General features: G+C 51.7%; 1 protein-coding gene across 2 annotated transcripts in view; it reads left to right on the top strand.

Annotated features, from left to right (window-relative positions):
• LOC140388286 (histamine N-methyltransferase-like) overlaps positions 1–19,668 on the top strand; it is a 60,339-nt gene that overhangs the window by 27,292 nt on the left and 13,379 nt on the right. For both annotated transcript variants that reach the window (XM_072472178.1, XM_072472173.1), the window contains exons 4-5: positions 2,339–2,469; positions 8,217–8,310. In XM_072472178.1, the coding sequence (XP_072328279.1) occupies positions 2,339–2,469; positions 8,217–8,310 (225 nt within the window). The remainder of the gene's footprint in view (positions 1–2,338; positions 2,470–8,216; positions 8,311–19,668) is intronic.

Here is a 19,668-nt window from a genome sequence, read left to right as displayed (position 1 = left end):
CTGTCCCAGGCCTTCGCACTGGTGTCATCAGCCATGACCTTATCAGGCATCCCTTTTCCCCCACGAGTCAACTTGTCATCCTGGGGTGGTCCTCAAATACACCGGGGATCTCTGATTACCTCAGGATGCAGCTATCATGCATGCTCCCATGGTAGTGTGCGCACACTTGCATGATCCTGAGGTGGTGAGGTGGTGGTCGCACAGGATCTGTACATTCAGGGATTGGAACCCCTTCCTGTTAATATAGGACAAACCCCTACAGTGCAGGAGGAGGACATTTGGCCCATTAATTCTGCACCGACCCTCTCAAAGAGCACCCTACCTAGGTACCCGATCCCCCACCCTATCATCCATAACACCACCTAACCTACACACCACTGGACACTACGGGGCAATTTTATCACGGCCAATTCAATTTACCTGCACTTCTTTGGATTGTGGGGGAAACCGAAGGAAACCCAGGAGACACAGGGAGAAAGTGCAAACTCCACACAAACACCCAAGGCCGGAGTTGAATTTGGATCCTGTAATACCCAGTATGGGACATACAATGGTGGCATGTTTGCTTTCCCCCTACTCATTGAAGAGTATAAGCTCCCCCACTAGGGACAGGGTAGCTTACCCATGCTTGTATAAAAGCTCGGCCAATTTGCAACCGACTGACGGGAGGGTGTATCTTGTGAGGTTCCACCAGCACTCATGCATATCATCACTATAAAATAAATGTTGTTTACTTTTGCTTACTTTGGACTTCCCTTATTAAAGGTCCCTGCTGCTGGGAGGCAGCAGTGCTAACCACTGTACCACCGTGCCGCTCATGCATGCCATCGATGTTCTCCTGGATGTGGTGCATCACAGCGATGGCAGCAGATCCTGCAGCCCAGGCATCTTGGCGTACCTGATGCAGGTCGAAGGTGATGTTGTTGAATGCCTGGGTATGCAGAGCATCCATCAGCTCCCAGATGCACCTTTGGACTGACAACTGTGAGACACCACACAGGTACCCACCCGAGCCCTGCAGTGACCCAGGGGCATAAAGATTAGAGCTGCAATGACCATCACAGCCACTGGGAGCGGGTGTCCTCCTCTTCCAAGGGGTGCCCTGTCTGCAAGGACGTGGCACAGCTGGTGCACTGTCTCTTTATTGAGAAGCATCTTCTGTGGCACATGGTGTCCATCAGCTCATTCTAGGATCATTGATTCCTGTACACCCTTTCTCATCATTGGTCTCCCCTTCTGGATGCCTCCTCAGTCTAATAGACAGCAAGATATTGAGGGTGTCAACCTCGGCTACGACAATCAGAACAACGGCCATCTCCGTGGGATCAGCTTCAACATTCATCGTTGTATTTGGAAGGATTAGGAGAAGGAGAGACATTGGCAATCAGTTAGGTCTTCCATCCCAGTACCCTCAAATTCCTCAAGCCTCTCCCGCCCTTACCATGATAATCCGCCTTCTCTGAGTGCCAATTCTGCTGGCACCCTTCGCTCTGTGCACTCACTCCCGCCCAGACCTGGGGCCCTTAGGCCTAGGCCTCTGCCCAACTGTCATCCGCTCATCCAGCCAGTTACCCTTTGGCCGCGAGATAGTGCTCAGTGGTGAACCCCTGCTCTTTACTGTTTGATTGTTGACAGCTGCTGCAATGGTGCTGATGCACCGAGAGTACAGGCACGCTACTCAGGCATCAAAGCTTGCAGGACACCCAGTCCACGAATTATTCTCTCAGACAGGCCACCTGTTGTTTTGAGAAGGCACTTGAGAGTTCAGAGACCGTGAAGTGCAAACACAACTAACACGCTTTATCCCTCCTTTTGAGATAACCTTCAGCTGTTAAACTAGAGGCTGGTCACAGTCAAAGGGGTGTGAAATGGAATGTGAACACCCAAGTACAAAGGTAGAAAAGAAGGTAGACTGCTACATTGCAATGACAGAGACTCTTAGAACCACAAGGGGTCAAATGGACTTTCATCAGGCAAGCTGCAGCATTGCTCTGTTCTGGGAGAATTTGGTAGGACAGGCAGGCTTCAGCTAAGGTTTCCCCTGTTTTGCATCTGCACAATATTTAAAGATGGCTTAATGACTCAATACGCCCGGGGCGACTCAAGACTTGACCCCCTCCAGCACTCCAAAACAGCCCCAGCCTACCTGGAGGTTCCCCCACCCCCTCACAGCACTGGGGCACCAGCTATGGTACCTTGAGCAGCATGCCAGTTCATAGTAGGCGCTACTCACCTCCTCGCGCCCCTTTGTAACCGGGGTTGGCACCGGGCGCAGCGCGATGGGAAATTCGTGTCTGTTTATCATTTTGTTAACATGAGTGTTTTTTTAAAACTCCAGCACTTGTGGAAGAAAAGTGTTCGGGCCTTAACATCTCATTCCGTTGGAACCAGATGAGCTCTGAAGAATATGAAAGGCAAAACAAGGAAAAAAATGAAAGCAAAAAGTTTGATTTTATTCACATGATTGAGGTAACTGCAACTAAAGATAAATTTGCAAGCAACAGTAATGGTGGACATTGAACCCATCAGTCAGGGCTGTATGTGAACCCAGTTCCAGCCAAATACCTAACTCTGCCACTTTATGTCCAACATACTGATGGTTGTATGCATCATTGTATCATGTGAGTGTCCCTTTAAGAAAAGTTTAGTTTCTTATCATGTGACTTGTAGCACATTGGGCTGTGGCTGTGAGGTGAGAGGGGGGTTCAGTTTCAGTTTGACTGCTTTGGACTGCAAAAGGGTAAAGAAGTGTTTTCTCTGTCTTCATTTAAAAGCTGTTCCAGTAACAAGCCCTATGGTTGTGGCTAACTGCCTTGGTAACTTTACAGATATAGCTGCTTTCCAGAAGGTGTTTGAATCTGCTGGTTGGACAGGATCAGTCCCATTCAAATGAGAATACAGTGTGCTGGATCACACCCTTCAAAAGAGGTTTTGGTTTAATTGGATGTTTTTATTAAATTGGAACAGCTAAGGGGGAATTCATTAAGTGTTATACATAGATCATTGTAGCTGTGTGGTGTCTCTATGTCCCCCACCATCCCCCACTATCTGGCCTGCAAAATCCTACCAACTGTCCTGGCTTGACACAATTCACACCTCTTTAACCTGGGGTTACCCCATCTCTGGACCTGTAAAGATTTAATCACCTACTAATGCTCGCATTCCAAGCATTGTCTGGCATCTTTGAATCTGTCTATATATATGTTTCTGGAACATACCTCTTCATTCCCCTGAGGAAGGAGCAGCGCTCCGAAAGTTAGTGACATCGAAACAAACCTGTTGGACTTTAACCTGGTGTTGTAAAACTTCTTACTGTGCTCACCCCAGTCCAACGCCGGCATCTCCACATCATGTCTCTATGTTTGTAATTGATAAAACAATTCTTGCTGTGTTTATATATATATATGTTAACTACATTCTTCGAATAAACCTTGTTTTGATTAAACTGTCCAGGACATCTGTTGAATCACACCTGCTCATTCCAGCCAAAATCAATATAAAGCTTACATAGAACATATAACATATAACATTACAGCGCAGTACAGGCCCTTCGGCCCTCGATGTTGCGTCGACCTGTGAAACCATTCTAAAGCCCATCTACACTATTCCCTTATTGTCCATATGTCTATCCAATGACCATTTGAATGTCCTTAGTGTTGGCGAGTTCACTACTGTTGCAGGCAGGGCATTCCATGCCCTTATTGCAGGCAGGGCATTCCATGCCCTTACTACTCTCTGAGTAAAGAACCTACCTCTGACATCTGTCTTATATCTATCTCCCCTCAATTTAAAGCTATGTCCCCTTGTGCTAGACATCACCATCCGAGGAAAAAGTTTCTCACTGTCCACCCTATCCAATCCTCTGGACAGGTCAGGTGAACTTCATAATACACTTTGGAGTTTTGAAACCCTGGCCCATAACAATAGTCATCAATGTTCTTTTTGTCATTATTCCTTTGTTAGTTGATCTGTCTGCCATTGACACAACTGGAGCAGGCAAAAGTGTATTATAAAGAACAGTACAGCACATTACAGGCCCTTCAGCCCACGATGTTGTGCCGACCATTTATCCTAATTTAAGATCAACCTAACCTACACCCCTTCAATTTACTGCTGTCCATGTGCCTGGCCAAGATTTACTTAAATGTCCCGAATGACTCTGACTCCACCACCTCTGCTGACAGTGCATTCAACGCACCACCACTCTCTGTGTAAAGAACCTACCTCTGACATCTCCCCGATACCTTCCTCCAATCACATTAAAATTATGTCCCCTCGTGACGGCCATTTCCACCCTGGGGAAAAGTCTCTGGCTATCCACTCTATCCATGCCTCTCATCACCTTGTACACCTCTATCAAGTCACCCCTCTTCCTTCTTCACTCCAGTGAGAAAAGCCTGAGCTCCCTCAACCTTTCTTCATTAGACATGCCCTCCAGTCCAGGCAGCATCCTGGTAAATCTCCTCTGCACCCTCTCCAAAGCATCCACATCCTTCCTATAATGATGCGACCAGAACTGGCCACATTATTCCAAGTGTGCTATAACCATGTTTTATAAAGCTGCAGCAAAACCTTGCGGCTTTTAAACACAATCCCCTTGTTAAACTCAATCCCCTTGTTCATGAAAATCAACACACCAGACGCCTTCTTAACAACCCTATCAACCTGGGTGGCAACTTTGAGGGATCTATGTACGTGGACCCCAAGATACCTCTGTCCCTCCACACTTCCAAGAATCCTGCCTTTTACCCTGTATTCAGCATTCAAATTTGACCTTCCAATATGAATCACTTCACATTTTTCTAGGTTGAGTTCCATCTGCCACTTCTCAGCCCAGCTCTGCATCCTGTCAATGTCCCGTTGTAACCTGCAAAAGCCCTTGACACTAACTACAACTCCACCAACTTTTGTGTCATCGGCAAACTTACTAACCCACCCTTCCACTTCCTCATCCAAGTCATTTATAAAAACCACAAAGAGCATAGGTCCCAGAACAGATCCCTGCGGGACACCACTGGTCACCGATTTCCAGGCAGAATACTTTCCATCCACTACCACTCCTGGTCTTCTTTCGGCGAGCCTATTCTGTATCCAGACAGCAAAATTTCCCTGTATCCCGTGCCCCTTGACTTTCTGAATGAGTCTACCATGGGGAACCTTATCAAATGCTGTACACCATCCATATACACCACCCCCACCCCCGACCTTCATCAATGTGTCTCGTCACATCCTCAAAGAATTCAATAAGCTTGTGAGGCATGACCTGCCCCTCACAATGCCATGGTGACTATCTTTAATCAAACTATGTTTTTCTAAATAATCCTGAATCCTATCTCTCAGAATCCTTTCCAGTATTTTGCTCACCACAGACGTAAGACTGACTGTCTGTAATTCCCAGGGATTTCCCTATTCCCTTTCTTGAACAGGGGAACAACATTCGCCTCCCTCCAAGCATCCGGTACTACATTGAATGTGGCTTGGGCCTATCCACCAGCTTAGTGGTGGTAGAGACGGGTTACCTCACATCATTTAAAAAGTACCTGGATGGGCAGTTGGCACGTCTTAACATTCGAGGCTATGGGCCAAGTGTTGGCAAATGGAATTAGGATTGACAGATCGGGCGCCTTTCATGCAGTGGTGCAGACTCGATGGGCCGAAGGGCCTTTTCTACACTGTATTTTTTTGTGATTCTGTAATACTCCAGTGGAGAGTGAGGACACAAAGATCATCGGCAATGGAGCAGAAATCTCCTCCTTCGCTTCCCATCATAACCTTGGGTATATCCTGTCTGGCCCAGGGGACTTATCTATCCTGATGCTTTTCAAAATTTCCAGCACATCCTCCTTCTTAATATCAACCTGTTTGAGCCTATTAACCTGGTTCACGCTGTTCTCACGAGCAACAAGGTCCCTCTCTCTAATGAATACTGAAGCAAAATACTAATTTAGGGTTTCCCCTACCTCCTCAGATTATAGGCACAAGTTCCCTCCACTATCCTTGGTTGGCCCTACTCTCACTCTGATCATCCTCTTATTTCTCACATAAGTGTAGTACACCTTGGGGTTTTCCTTAATCCTTCCACCAGGGCTTTTTCATGCCCCCTTCTAGTTCTCCTAAGTCCATTTTTGAGTTCCTTCCTAGCTACCTTGTAACCCTCTAGAGCTGTGCCAGATCCTTGCTTTCTCAACCTTATATAAACTTCCTTCTTCCTCTTGACTAGAAGCTCCACTTATCTTGCCATCCAAGGCTCCTTCACCTTACCGTTCCTTCCTTGTCTCAGTGGTACAAAACTATCCAGCACTCACAGCAGTACTCCTTAACCAACCCCCACATTACTTTTGTGCATTTCCCTGAGAACATCTGTTCCCAATTTATGCTCCTCAGCTCCTGTCTAATAGCAGTATAATTTCCCCTCCCCTAATTAAATACCTTCCCATACTGTCTGTTCCTATTCCACTCCATGACGATGATAAAGGTCAAGGAATTGTGGTTACTGTCACCGAAATGCTCTCCCAGCGAAACATCTGACACCTGGCCTTGTTCGTTGCCGAGCACCAAATCCAATATGGCCTTTCCCCTCGTCGGCCTAGCTACATATTGAGTCAGGAATCCTTCCTGGACACACCTGACAAAATCTGTTCCATCCAAACCATTTGCACTAAGGAGGTTCCAGTCAATATTAGGGAAGTTGAAGTCACCCATGACAACAACTCTGTTATTTCTGCATCCTTCCAAGATCTGCCACCCAATCTGTTCCTCCATATCTTTGCTGTTTTGGGGGATCTATAGAAAACTCCCAATAAACTGGCCGCTCCTTTCTTGTTTCTGACTTCCATCCATACTGACTTAGTGAACAAATCCTCCTCGACTACCTCCTTTTCTGCAGCTGTGACGCACTCTCTAATTTACAGTGCCACTCCCCCTCTTTTATCTCCCTCCCTAGTCTTCATAAAACATCTGAACCCTGGAACATCTAACTACCATTCCTCCCCCTCTGAAACCCATGTCTCCATAATGGCCACAACATCGTAATTCTGAGTACTGATCCATGCGCCAAGTCCGTCTCCCTTATTCCTGTATAACGTGAAGATGCAGTAGGATTGGAAATGTGAAAGAATGATCTGAAATCGACTAAAGGGCCACTTTTGATAAAACCTTGGGTTGACAACAATGGACATGAATCTCTCCCTCCACATGTTAAGATTTATCAAATAATCTCTGAAGAAAGCAATCACCTGCCCAGCCAGTTTGACTCCTGTACCTAAAGATTTCACAATATCATATTTCAATCAGCAAAACGGAGATTCCGGCGAAACTGAACACCAAATTATTAGAAACTTGAGTGTGAAACTGTTGGTGCCTTCAAAGAGCTGACACAGGCACAGTGGCCTGAATGGTCCCCTGCTCTAGCTGCATGATTTATTTCAGGAATTTTGTGGTGGGATTCCTTCTGGGATTAATTACTGATGGCTGAGGCTCTGGGGCTTGTCTAAAGCTCTCTGCTGAGACTTCACAATGTTATTCCAGATGTAATTCCCATGGAATGCAAAACCCAGCCAGATGTAGATGTTTGGGGAAATAAAAACTTTGCCCACATTTAACTGTGACTAGAAAGTGTCAAAACAGGTATGATCCTTTTTTTAAAAGTCTCTCTCCCATGGGGTGTGGGCATCGTTGTGAAGGCCAGCATGTGTTATCCATCCCTAGTTACCCTTTAACTGAGTGGCGTGTGAGGCCATTTCAGAGGGCAGTTAAGAGTCAACAACATGTCCGGAGTCACATGTCGGCCAGACCTTGTAAGGATGGCAGATTTTCTTCCCTAAATGTCATTAGTGAACCAGATGGGATTTTATGACAATCGACAATGGTTTCATTCATGGTCACCATTAGACTTTTCATTCCAGATTTTTATTGAGTTCAAATTCCACCATTGGCCTTAGTGGGATTTGAATCCAGTTTCAGAAAGGATTACCCTGGGTCCCTGGATTAGTAGCCCAGTGAAAATGCCACTATCGCCACCGCCTGCAGAAGTAAGTCTGCCCTACATTCAGACCATCCAATTAGAAGTCTGCATGATTCCACCATTGCCTGAATGAAAATTACAATGCCAGTGCCTTCCAGCACCCTTAGAGATGGATCACAATTAATTTTGAGAAAATGAAAGTAACTTATTGAACAATATATTCATATTTCTGAAATTCTATTTTCTCGTCTAGATGTTGTATTATGTAGAAAGTGTGCCTGACACCCTCAAGTACTTCCACAGTCTTCTGGAAACCAATGGCAAACTCCTAATAACACAGACAGCAGGTAGGTGATTGTCCTGCGTTCTGATACGTGGACACGTCCGGTGTTTCTGATATGTGAATACGTCCAGTGTTTCTAATGAGTGAACACATCTGGTGTTTCTAATGAGTGAACACGTCCAGTGTTTCCAATGAGTGAACACATCTGGTGTTTCTAATGAGTGAACATGTCCAGTGTTTCTAATGAGTGAACACGTTCAGTGTTTCTAATGAGTGAACACGTCCAGTGTTTTCAATGAGTGAACACGCCCAGCGTCTTTCATGAGTGAACAGGTCCAGTGTTTTCAATGAGTGAACACGTCCAGTATTTCCAATGAGTGAACACGCCCAGTGTTTCTAATGAATGAACACGTCCAGTGTTTCTGATGAGTGAACACGTCCAGTGTTTCCATTGGGTGAACACGTTCAGTGTTTCTGATGAGTGAACACGTCCAGTATTTCCAATGAGTGACCACGTCCAGTATTTCCAATGAGTGAACACGCCCAGTGTTTCTAATGAATGAACACGTCCAGTGTTTCTGATGAGTGAACACGTCCAGTGTTTCCATTGGGTGAACACGTTCAGTGTTTCTGATGAGTGAACACGTCCAGTATTTCCAATGAGTGAACACGTCCAGTATTTCCAATGAGTGAACACGCCCAGTGTTTCTAATGAATGAACACGTCCAGTGTTTCTGATGAGTGAACACGTCCAGTGTTTCCATTGGGTGAACACGTCCAGTGATTCCATTGGGTGAACACGTTCAGTGTTTCTGATGAGTGAACACGTCCAGTGATTCCATTGGGTGAACACGTCCAGTGTTTCTAATGAGTGAACACATCCAGTGTTTTCAATGAGTGAACACGCCCAGTGTTTCTAATGAATGAACACGTCCAGTGTTTCTGATGAGTGAACACGTCCAGTGTTTTCAATGAGTGAACACGTCCAGTGTCTTTCATGAGTGAACACGTCCAGTATTTCCAATGAGTGAACACATCCAGTATTTCCAATGAGTGAACACGCCCAGTGTTTCTAATGAGTGAACACGTCCAGTGTTTCTGATGAGTGAACACGTCCAGTGTTTCCATTGGGTGAACACGTCCAGTGATTCCATTGGGTGAACACGTCCAGTGTTTCTAATGAGTGAACACGTCCAGTGTTTTCAATGAGTGAACACGTCCAGTGTTTCCAATGAGTGAACACGCCCAGTGTTTCTAATGAATGAACACGTCCAGTGTTTCTGATGAGTGAACACGTCCAGTGCTTTCATTGGGTGAACACATTCAGTGTTTCTGATGAGTGAACACGTCCAGTATTTCCAATGAGTGAACACGCCCAGTGTTTCTAATGAATGAACACGTCCAGTGTTTCTGATGAGTGAACACGTCCATTGATTCCATTGGGTGAACACGTCCAGTGTTTCTAATGAGTGAACACGTCCAGTGTTTTCAATGAGTGAACACGCCCAGTGTTTCTAATGAATGAACACGTCCAGTGTTTCTAATGTGCGAGCATGCCCGGTGTTTCTGAACTGGGAGGTGGCACAGTGTTTCTGAAGTTCGAGAACGCCCGATGTTTCTGAAGTGCGAGCACGCCCGGTGTTTCTGAAGTGCGGGCACGCCCAGTGTTTCTGAAGTGCCAGCACGCCTGGTGTTTCTGAATTGCCAGCACGCCCGGTGTTTCTGAAGTGCCAGCACGTCCGGTGTTTCTGAAGTGCGAGCACGCCCGGTGTTTCTGAAGTGCGAGAACGCCCGGTGTTTCTGAAGTGCGAGCACGCCCGGTGTTTCTGAAGTGCGAGCAAGCCCGGTGTTTCTGAAGTGCGAGCAAGCCCGGTGTTTCTGAAGTGCTAGCACGCCTGGTGTTTCTGAAGTGCGAGAACGCCCGGTGTTTCTGAAGTGCGAGCACGCCCGGTGTTTCTGAAGTGCCAGCACGCCCGGATTTTCTGATGTGCGAGCACGCCCGGTGTTTCTGAAGTGCGGGCACGCCCGGTATTTCTGAAGTGCCAGCACGCCCGGTGTTTCTGAAGTGCGAGCAAGCCCGGTGTTTCTGAAGTGCGGGCACGCCCGGTGTTTCTGAAGTGCGAGCACGCCCGGTATTTCTGAAGTGCGAGCACGCCCGGTGTTTCTGAAGTGCGGGCACGCCCGGTGTTTCTGAAGTGCGAGCACGCCCGGTGTTTCTGAAGTGCGAGCACGCCCGGTGTTTCTGAAGTGCGAGCACGCCCGGATTTTCTGATGTGCGAGCACGCCCGGTGTTTCTGAAGTGCGGGCACGCCCGGTATTTCTGAAGTGCGAGCAAGCCCGGTGTTTCTGAAGTGCGGGCACGCCCGGTGTTTCTGAAGTGCCAGCACGCCCGGTGTTTCTGAAGTGCGGGCACGCCCGGTGTTTCTGAAGTGCGAGCAAGCCCGGTGTTTCTGAAGTGCGAGCACGCCCGGTGTTTCTGAAGTGCGGGCACGCCCGGTGTTTCTGAAGTGCAAGCAAGCCCGGTGTTTCTGAAGTGCAAGCAAGCCCGGTGTTTCTGAAGTGCGAGAACGCCCGGTGTTTCTGAAATGCGAGCACGCCCGGTGTTTCTGAAGTGCGAGCACGCCCGGATTTTCTGATGTGCGAGCACGCCCGGTGTTTCTGAAGTGCGGGCACGCCCGGTATTTCTGAAGTGCGAGCAAGCCCGGTGTTTCTGAAGTGCGGGCACGCCCGGTGTTTCTGAAGTGCCAGCACGCCCGGATTTTCTGATGTGCGAGCACGCCCGGTGTTTCTGAAGTGCGGGCACGCCCGGTATTTCTGAAGTGCCAGCACGCCCGGTGTTTCTGAAGTGCGAGCAAGCCCGGTGTTTCTGAAGTGCGGGCACGCCCGGTGTTTCTGAAGTGCGAGCACGCCCGGTATTTCTGAAGTGCGAGCACGCCCGGTGTTTCTGAAGTGCGGGCACACCCGGTGTTTCTGAAGTGCGAGCACGCCCGGTGTTTCTGAAGTGCGAGCACGCCCGGTGTTTCTGAAGTGCGAGCACGCCCGGATTTTCTGATGTGCGAGCACGCCCGGTGTTTCTGAAGTGCGGGCACGCCCGGTATTTCTGAAGTGCGAGCAAGCCCGGTGTTTCTGAAGTGCGGGCACGCCCGGTGTTTCTGAAGTGCCAGCACGCCCGGTGTTTCTGAAGTGCGGGCACGCCCGGTGTTTCTGAAGTGCGAGCAAGCCCGGTGTTTCTGAAGTGCGAGCACGCCCGGTGTTTCTGAAGTGCGGGCACGCCCGGTGTTTCTGAAGTGCAAGCAAGCCCGGTGTTTCTGAAGTGCAAGCAAGCCCGGTGTTTCTGAAGTGCGAGAACGCCCGGTGTTTCTGAAGTGCGAGCACGCCCGGTGTTTCTGAAGTGCGAGGACGCCCGGATTTTCTGATGTGCGAGCACGCCCGGTGTTTCTGAAGTGCGGGCACGCCCGGTATTTCTGAAGTGCGAGCAAGCCCGGTGTTTCTGAAGTGCGGGCACGCCCGGTGTTTCTGAAGTGCCAGCACGCCCGGTGTTTCTGAAGTGCGGGCACGCCCGGTGTTTCTGAAGTGCAAGCAAGCCCGGTGTTTCTGAAGTGCGGGCACGCCCGGTGTTTTTGAAGTGCGAGAATGCCCTGTGTTTCTGAAGTGCCAGCACGCCCAGTGTTTCTGAAGTGCGTGCACGCCCGGTATTTCTGAAGTGCGGGCACGCCCGGTGTTTCTGAAGTGCCAGCACGCCCGGTGTTTCTGAAGTGCGAGAACGCCCGGTGTTTCTGACGTGCAAGCAAGCCCGGTGTTTCTGAAGTGCCAGCACGCCCGGTATTTCTGAAGTGCGAGAACGCCCGGTGTTTCTGAAGTGCCAGCACGCCTGGTGTTTCTGAAGTGCCAGCGCGCCTGGTGTTTCTGAAGTGCCAGCACGCCCCGTGTTTCTGAAGTGCGGGCACGCCCGGTGATTCTGAAGTCCGGGCACGCCCGGTATTTCTGAAGTGCCAGCGCGCCTGGTGTTTCTGAAGTGCCAGCGCGCCTGGTGTTTCTGAAGTGCCAGCACGCCCCGTGTTTCTGAAGTGCGAGCACGCCCGGTGTTTCTGAAGTGCGGGTACGCCCGGTGTTTCTGAAGTGCCAGCACGCCCCGTGTTTCTGAAGTGCGAGCACGCCCGGTGATTCTGAAGTCCGGGCACGCCCGGTGTTTCTGAAGTGCGGGCACGCCTGGTGTTTCTGAAGTGCGAGAACGCCCGGTGTTTCTGAAGTGCGGGTACGCCCGGTGTTTCTGAAGTGCCAGCACGCCCGGTGTTTCTGAAGTGCGAGAACGCCCAGTTATTCTGAAGTGAGGACGCACCCAGTGGTTCTGAAGTGCAGGCACACCCAGTGGTTCTGAAGTGCGGACGCACACAGTTATTCTGAAGTGAGGACGCACCCAGTGGTTCTGAAGTGTGGACGCGCCCAGTGGTTCTGAAGTGAGGACGCGCCCAGTTATTCTGAAGTGCGGACACGCCCAGTGGTTCTGAAGTGCGGACGCACACAGTTATTCTGAAGTGCGGACGCGACCAGTGGTTCTGAAGTGCGGACACGCCCAGTGGTTCTGAAGTGCGGACGCGCCCAGTGGTTCTGAAGTGCGGACGCGTCCAGTGGTTCTGAAGTGCGGACGCGTCCAGTGATACTGAAGTGCGGACGCGCCCAGTGGTTCTGAAGTGCAGGCACACCCAGTGGTTCTGAAGTGCGGACGCGTCCAGTGATACTGAAGTGCGGACGCGTCCAGTGGTTCTGAAGTGCAGGCACACCCAGTGGTTCTGAAGTGAGGACGCGCCCAGTTATTCTGAAGTGAGGACGCGCCCAGTGGTTCTGAAGTGAGGACGCGCCCAGTGGTTCTGAAGTGCGGACGCACCCAGTTATTCTGAAGTGAGGACGCACCCAGTGGTTCTGAAGTGCAAGCACACCCAGTGGTTCTGAAGTGCGGACGCACCCAGTTATTCTGAAGTGAGGACGCACCCAGTGGTTCTGAAGTGCGGACGCGCCCAGTGGTTCTGAAGTGAGGACGCGCCCAGTTATTCTGAAGTGCGGACACGCCCAGTGGTTCTGAAGTGAGGACGCGCCCAGTTATTCTGAAGTGAGGACGCGCCCAGTTATTCTGAAGTGAGGACGCGCCCAGTTATTCTGAAGTGAGGACGCGGCCAGTTATTCTGAAGTGAGGACGCACCGAGTTATTCTGAAGTGCGGAAGCACCCAGTGGTTCTGAATTTCGGATGCGCCCAGTGGTTCTGAAGTGCGGACGCGCCCAGTGGTTCTGAAGTGCGGACACGCCCAGTGGTTCTGATGTGCGGACGCGTCCAGTGGTTCTGAAGTGCGGACGCGTCCAGTGGTTCTGAAGTGCGGACGCGTCCAGTGATACTGAAGTGCGGACGCACCCAGTTACTCTGAAGTGCGGACGCACCCAGTTATTCTGAAGTACGGACGTATCCAGTGGTTCTGAAGTGTGGACGCACCCAGTGGTTCTCAAGTGCGGACGCACCCAGTTATTCTGAAGTACGGACGCACCCAGTTATTCTGAAGTGCGGACGCACCCAGTGATACTGAAGTGCGGACGCACCCAGTTATTCTGAAGTACGGACGCATCCAGTGGTTCTGAAGTGCGGACGCACCCAGTGGTTCTGAAGTGCGGATGCACCCAGTTATTCTGAAGTGCGGACGCACCCAGTTATTCTGAAGTACGGACGTATCCAGTGGTTCTGAAGTGTGGACGCACCCAGTGGTTCTGAAGTGCGGATGCACCCAGTTATTCTGAAGTGCGGACGCACCCAGTTATTCTGAAGTACGGACGTATCCAGTTATTCTGAAGTGAGGACGCACCCAGTGGTTCTGAAGTGAGGACGCACCCAGTGGTTCTGAAGTGAGGACGCACCCAGTGGTTCTGAAGTGCGGGCACACCCAGTGGTTCTGAAGTGCGGACGCACCCAGTGGTTCTGAAGTGCAGGCACACCCAGTGGTTCTGAAGTGCGGACGCACCCAGTTATTCTGAAGTGGGGACGCACCCAGTGGTTCTGAAATGTGGACGCGCCCAGTGGTTCTGAAGTGAGGACGCGCCCAGTTATTCTGAAGTGCGGACGCGCCCAGTGGTTCTGAAGTGAGGACGCGCCCAGTTATTCTGAAGTGCGGACGCGATCAGTTATTCTGAAGTGAGGACGCGTCCAGTAGTTCTGAAGTGCGGACGCGTCCAGTGATACTGAAGTGCGGTCGCGCCCAGTGGTTCTGAAGTGCGGACGCACACAGTTATTCTGAAGTGAGGACGCGCCCAGTTATTCTGAAGTGCGGACGCGCCCAGTGGTTCTGAAGTGAGGACGCGCCCAGTTATTCTGAAGTGAGGACGCGCCCAGTTATTCTGAAGTGAGGACGCGGCCAGTTATTCTGAAGTGAGGACGCACCGAGTTATTTTGAAGTGCGGAAGCACCCAGTGGTTCTAAATTTCGGACGCGCCGAGTGGTTCTGAAGTGCGGACACGCCCAGTGGTTCTGAAGTGCGGACGCGCCCAGTGGTTCTGAAGTGCGGACGCGTCCAGTGGTTCTGAAGTGCGGACGCGTCCAGTGATACTGAAGTGCGGACGCGCCCAGTGGTTCTGAAGTGAGGACGCGCCCAGTTATTCTGAAGTGAGGACGCGCCCAGTGGTTCTGAAGTGAGGACGCGCCCAGTGGTTCTGAAGTGCGGACGCACCCAGTTATTCTGAAGTGAGGACGCACCCAGTGGTTCTGAAGTGCAAGCACACCCAGTGGTTCTGAAGTGTGGACGCACCCAGTTATTCTGAAGTGAGGACGCACCCAGTGGTTCTGAAGTGCGGACGCACCCAGTTATTCTGAAGTGAGGACGCGCCCAGTGGTTCTGAAGTGCGGACGCACCCAGTTGTTCTGAAGTGAAAGCACACCCAGTGGTTCTGAAGTGCGGACGCACCCAGTTATTCTGAAGTGAGGACGCACCCAGTGGTTCTGAAGTGCGGACGCACCCAGTTATTCTGAAGTGAGGACGCGCCCAGTGGTTCTGAAGTGCGGACGCGCCCAGTGGTTCTGAAGTGAGGACGCGCCCAGTTATTCTGAAGTGCGGACGCGCCCAGTGGTTCTGAAGTGAGGACGCGCCCAGTTATTCTGAGGTGAGGACGCGCCCAGTTATTCTGAAGTGAGGACGCGCCCAGTTATTCTGAAGTGAGGACGCGGCCAGTTATTCTGAAGTGAGGACGCACCGAGTTATTCTGAAGTGCGGAAGCACCCAGTGGTTCTGAATTTCGGATGCGCCCAGTGGTTCTGAAGTGCGGACGCGCCCAGTGGTTCTGAAGTGCGGACACGCCCAGTGGTTCTGATGTGCGGACACGCCCAGTGGTTCTGAAGTGCGGACGCGTCCAGTGATACTGAAGTGCGGTCGCGCCCAGTGGTTCTGAAGTGCGGACGCACACAGTTATTCTCAAGTGAGGACGCGCCCAGTTATTCTGAAGTGCGGACGCGCCCAGTGGTTCTGAAGTGAGGACGCGCCCAGTTATTCTGAAGTGAGGACGCGCCCAGTTATTCTGAAGTGAGGACGCGGCCAGTTATTCTGAAGTGAGGACGCACCGAGTTATTTTGAAGTGCGGAAGCACCCAGTGGTTCTGAATTTCGGATGCGCCGAGTGGTTCTGAAGTGCGGACGCGCCCAGTGGTTCTGAAGTGCGGACACGCCCAGTGGTTCTGAAGTGCGGACGCGCCCAGTGGTTCTGAAGTGCGGACGCGTCCAGTGGTTCTGAAGTGCGGACGCGTCCAGTGATACTGATGTGCGGACGCGCCCAGTGGTTCTGAAGTGAGGACGCGCCCAGTTATTCTGAAGCGAGGACGCGCCCAGTGGTTCTGAAGTGAGGACGCGCCCAGTGGTTCTGAAGTGAGGACGCACCCAGTTATTCTGAAGTGAGGACGCACCCAGTGGTTCTGAAGTGCAAGCACACCCAGTGGTTCTGAAGTGCGGACGCACCCAGTTATTCTGAAGTGAGGACGCGCCCAGTGGTTCTGAAGTGCGGACACGCCCAGTGGTTCTGATGTGCGGACACGCCCAGTGGTTCTGAAGTGCGGACGCGCCCAGTGGTTCTGAAGTGAGGACGCGCCCAGTTATTCTGAAGTGCGGACGCGCCCAGTGGTTCTGAAGTGAGGACGCGCCCAGTTATTCTGAAGTGAGGACGCGCCCAATAATTCTGAAGTGAGGACGCGCCCAGTTATTCTGAAGTGAGGACGCGGCCAGTTATTCTGAAGTGCGGAAGCACCCAGTGGTTCTGAATTTCGGATGCGCCCAGTGGTTCTGAAGTGCGGACGCGCCCAGTGGTTCTGAAGTGCGGACACGCCCAGTGGTTCTGATGTGCGGACACCCCCAGTGGTTCTGAAGTGCGGACGCGTCCAGTGGTTCTGAAGTGCGGACGCGTCCAGTGATACTGAAGTGCGGACGCACCCAGTTATTCTGAAGTGCGGACGCACCCAGTTATTCTGAAGTACGGACGTATCCAGTGTTTCTGAAGTGTGGACGCACCCAGTGGTTCTGAAGTGCAGACGCACCGAGTTATTCTGAAGTACGGACGCACCCAGTTATTCTGAAGTACGGACGCACCCAGTGATACTGAAGTGCGGACGCACCCAGTTATTCTGAAGTACGGACGCATCCAGTGGTTCTGAAGTGCGGACGCACCCAGTGGCTCTGAAGTGCGGATGCACCCAGTTATTCTGAAGTGCGGACGCACCCAGTTATTCTGAAGTACGGACGTATCCAGTGGTTCTGAAGTGTGGACGCACCCAGTGGTTCTGAAGTGCGGATGCACCCAGTTATTCTGAAGTGCGGACGCACCAAGTTATTCTGAAGTACGGACGTATCCAGTTATTCTGAAGTGAGGACGCACCCAGTGGTTCTGAAGTGAGGACGCACCCAGTTATTCTGAAGTGAGGACGCACCCAGTGGTTCTGAATTGTGGACGCACCCAGTGGTTCTGAAGTGCGGGCACACCCAGTGGTTCTGAAGTGCGGACGCACCCAGTGGTTCTGAAGTGCAGGCACACCCAGTGGTTCTGAAGTGCGGACGCACCCAGTTATTCTGAAGTGAGGACGCACCCAGTGGTTCTGAAGTGTGGACGCGCCCAGTGGTTCTGAAGTGAGGACGCGCCCAGTTATTCTGAAGTGCGGACGCGCCCAGTGGTTCTGCAGTGAGGACGCGCCCAGTTATTCTGAAGTGCGGACGCGATCAGTTATTCTGAAGTGAGGACGCGTCCAGTAGTTCTGAAGTGCGGACGCGTCCAGTGATACTGAAGTGCGGTCGCGCCCAGTGGTTCTGAAGTGCGGACGCACACAGTTATTCTGAAGTGAGGACGCGCCCAGTTATTCTGAAGTGCGGACGCGCCCAGTGGTTCTGAAGTGAGGACGCGCCCAGTTATTCTGAAGTGAGGACGCGCCCAGTTATTCTGAAGTGAGGACGCGGCCAGTTATTCTGAAGTGAGGACTCACCGAGTTATTTTGAAGTGCGGAAGCACCCAGTGGTTCTGAAGTGCGGATGCACCCAGTTATTCTGAAGTGCGGACGCACCCAGTTATTCTGAAGTGAGGACGCACCCAGTGGTTCTGAAGTGTGGACGCACCCAGTGGTTCTGAAGTGCGGGCACACCCAGTGGTTCTGAAGTGCGGACGCACCCAGTGGTTCTGAAGTGCAGGCACACCCAGTGGTTCTGAAGTGCGGACGCACCCAGTTATTCTGAAGTGAGGACGCACCCAGTGGTTCTGAAGTGTGGACGCGCCCAGTGGTTCTGAAGTGAGGACGCGCCCAGTTATTCTGAAGTGCGGACGCGCCCAGTGGTTCTGAAGTGAGGACGCGCCCAGTTATTCTGAAGTGCGGACGCGATCAGTTATTCTGAAGTGAGGACGCGTCCAGTAGTTCTGAAGTGCGGACACGTCCAGTGATACTGAAGTGCGGTCGCGCCCAGTGGTTCTGAAGTGCGGACGCACACAGTTATTCTGAAGTGAGGACGCGCCCAGTTATTCTGAAGTGCGGACGCGCCCAGTGGTTCTGAAGTGAGGACGCGCCCAGTTATTCTGAAGTGAGGACGCGCCCAGTTATTCTGAAGTGAGGACGCGGCCAGTTATTCTGAAGTGAGGACGCACCGAGTTATTTTGAAGTGCGGAAGCACCCAGTGGTTCTGAATTTCGGATGCGCCGAGTGGTTCTGAAGTGCGGACGCGCCCAGTGGTTCTGAAGTGCGGACACGCCCAGTGGTTCTGAAGTGCGGACGCGCCCAGTGGTTCTGAAGTGCGGACGCGTCCAGTGGTTCTGAAGTGCGGACGCGTCCAGTGATACTGAAGTGCGGACGCGCCCATTGGTTCTGAAGTGAGGACGCGCCCAGTTATTCTGAAGTGAGGACGCGCCCAGTGGTTCTGAAGTGAGGACGCGCCCAGTGGTTCTGAAGTGCGGACGCACCCAGTTATTCTGAAGTGAGGACGCACCCAGTGGTTCTGAAGTGCAAGCACACCCAGTGGTTCTGAAGTGCGGACGCACCCAGTTATTCTGAAGTGAGGACGCACCCAGTGGTTCTGAAGTGCGGACGCACCCAGTTATTCTGAAGTGAGGACGCGCCCAGTGGTTCTGAAGTGCGGACGCACCCAGTTGTTCTGAAGTGCGGACGCACCCAGTTATTCTGAAGTGAGGACGCACCCAGTGGTTCTGAAGTGCAAGCACACCCAGTGGTTCTGAAGTGCGGACGCACCCAGTTATTCTGAAGTGAGGACGCACCCAGTGGTTCTGAAGTGCGGACGCACCCAGTTATTCTGAAGTGAGGACGCGCCCAGTGGTTCTGAAGTGCGGACGCGCCCAGTGGTTCTGAAGTGAGGACGCGCCCAGTTATTCTGAAGTGCGGACGCGCCCAGTGGTTCTGAAGTGAGGACGCGCCCAGTTATTCTGAGGTGAGGACGCGCCCAGTTATTCTGAAGTGAGGACGCGCCCAGTTATTCTGAAGTGAGGACGCGGCCAGTTATTCTGAAGTGAGGACGCACCGAGTTATTCTGAAGTGCGGAAGCACCCAGTGGTTCTGAATTTCGGATGCGCCCAGTGGTTCTGAAGTGCGGACGCGCCCAGTGGTTCTGAAGTGCGGACACGCCCAGTGGTTCTGATGTGCGGACACGCCCAGTGGTTTTGAAGTGCGGACGCGTCCAGTGGTTCTGAAGTGCGGATGCGTCCAGTGATACTGAAGTGCGGACGCACCCAGTTATTCTGAAGTGCGGACGCACCCAGTTATTCTGAAGTACGGACGTATCCAGTGGTTCTGAAGTGTGGACGCACCCAGTGGTTCTGAAGTGCGGACGCACCCAGTTATTCTGAAGTACGGACGCACCCAGTTATTCTGAAGTGCGGACGCACCCAGTGATACTGAAGTGCGGACGCACCCAATTATTCT

The sequence above is a fragment of the Scyliorhinus torazame genome, chromosome 2 (genome assembly GCF_047496885.1).
Source record: "Scyliorhinus torazame isolate Kashiwa2021f chromosome 2, sScyTor2.1, whole genome shotgun sequence".
Lineage (NCBI taxonomy): Eukaryota > Metazoa > Chordata > Chondrichthyes > Carcharhiniformes > Scyliorhinidae > Scyliorhinus > Scyliorhinus torazame.
The sequence above is the reverse complement of the archived record's forward strand: the minus strand, read 5'-3'. Positions and strand labels throughout refer to the sequence as shown.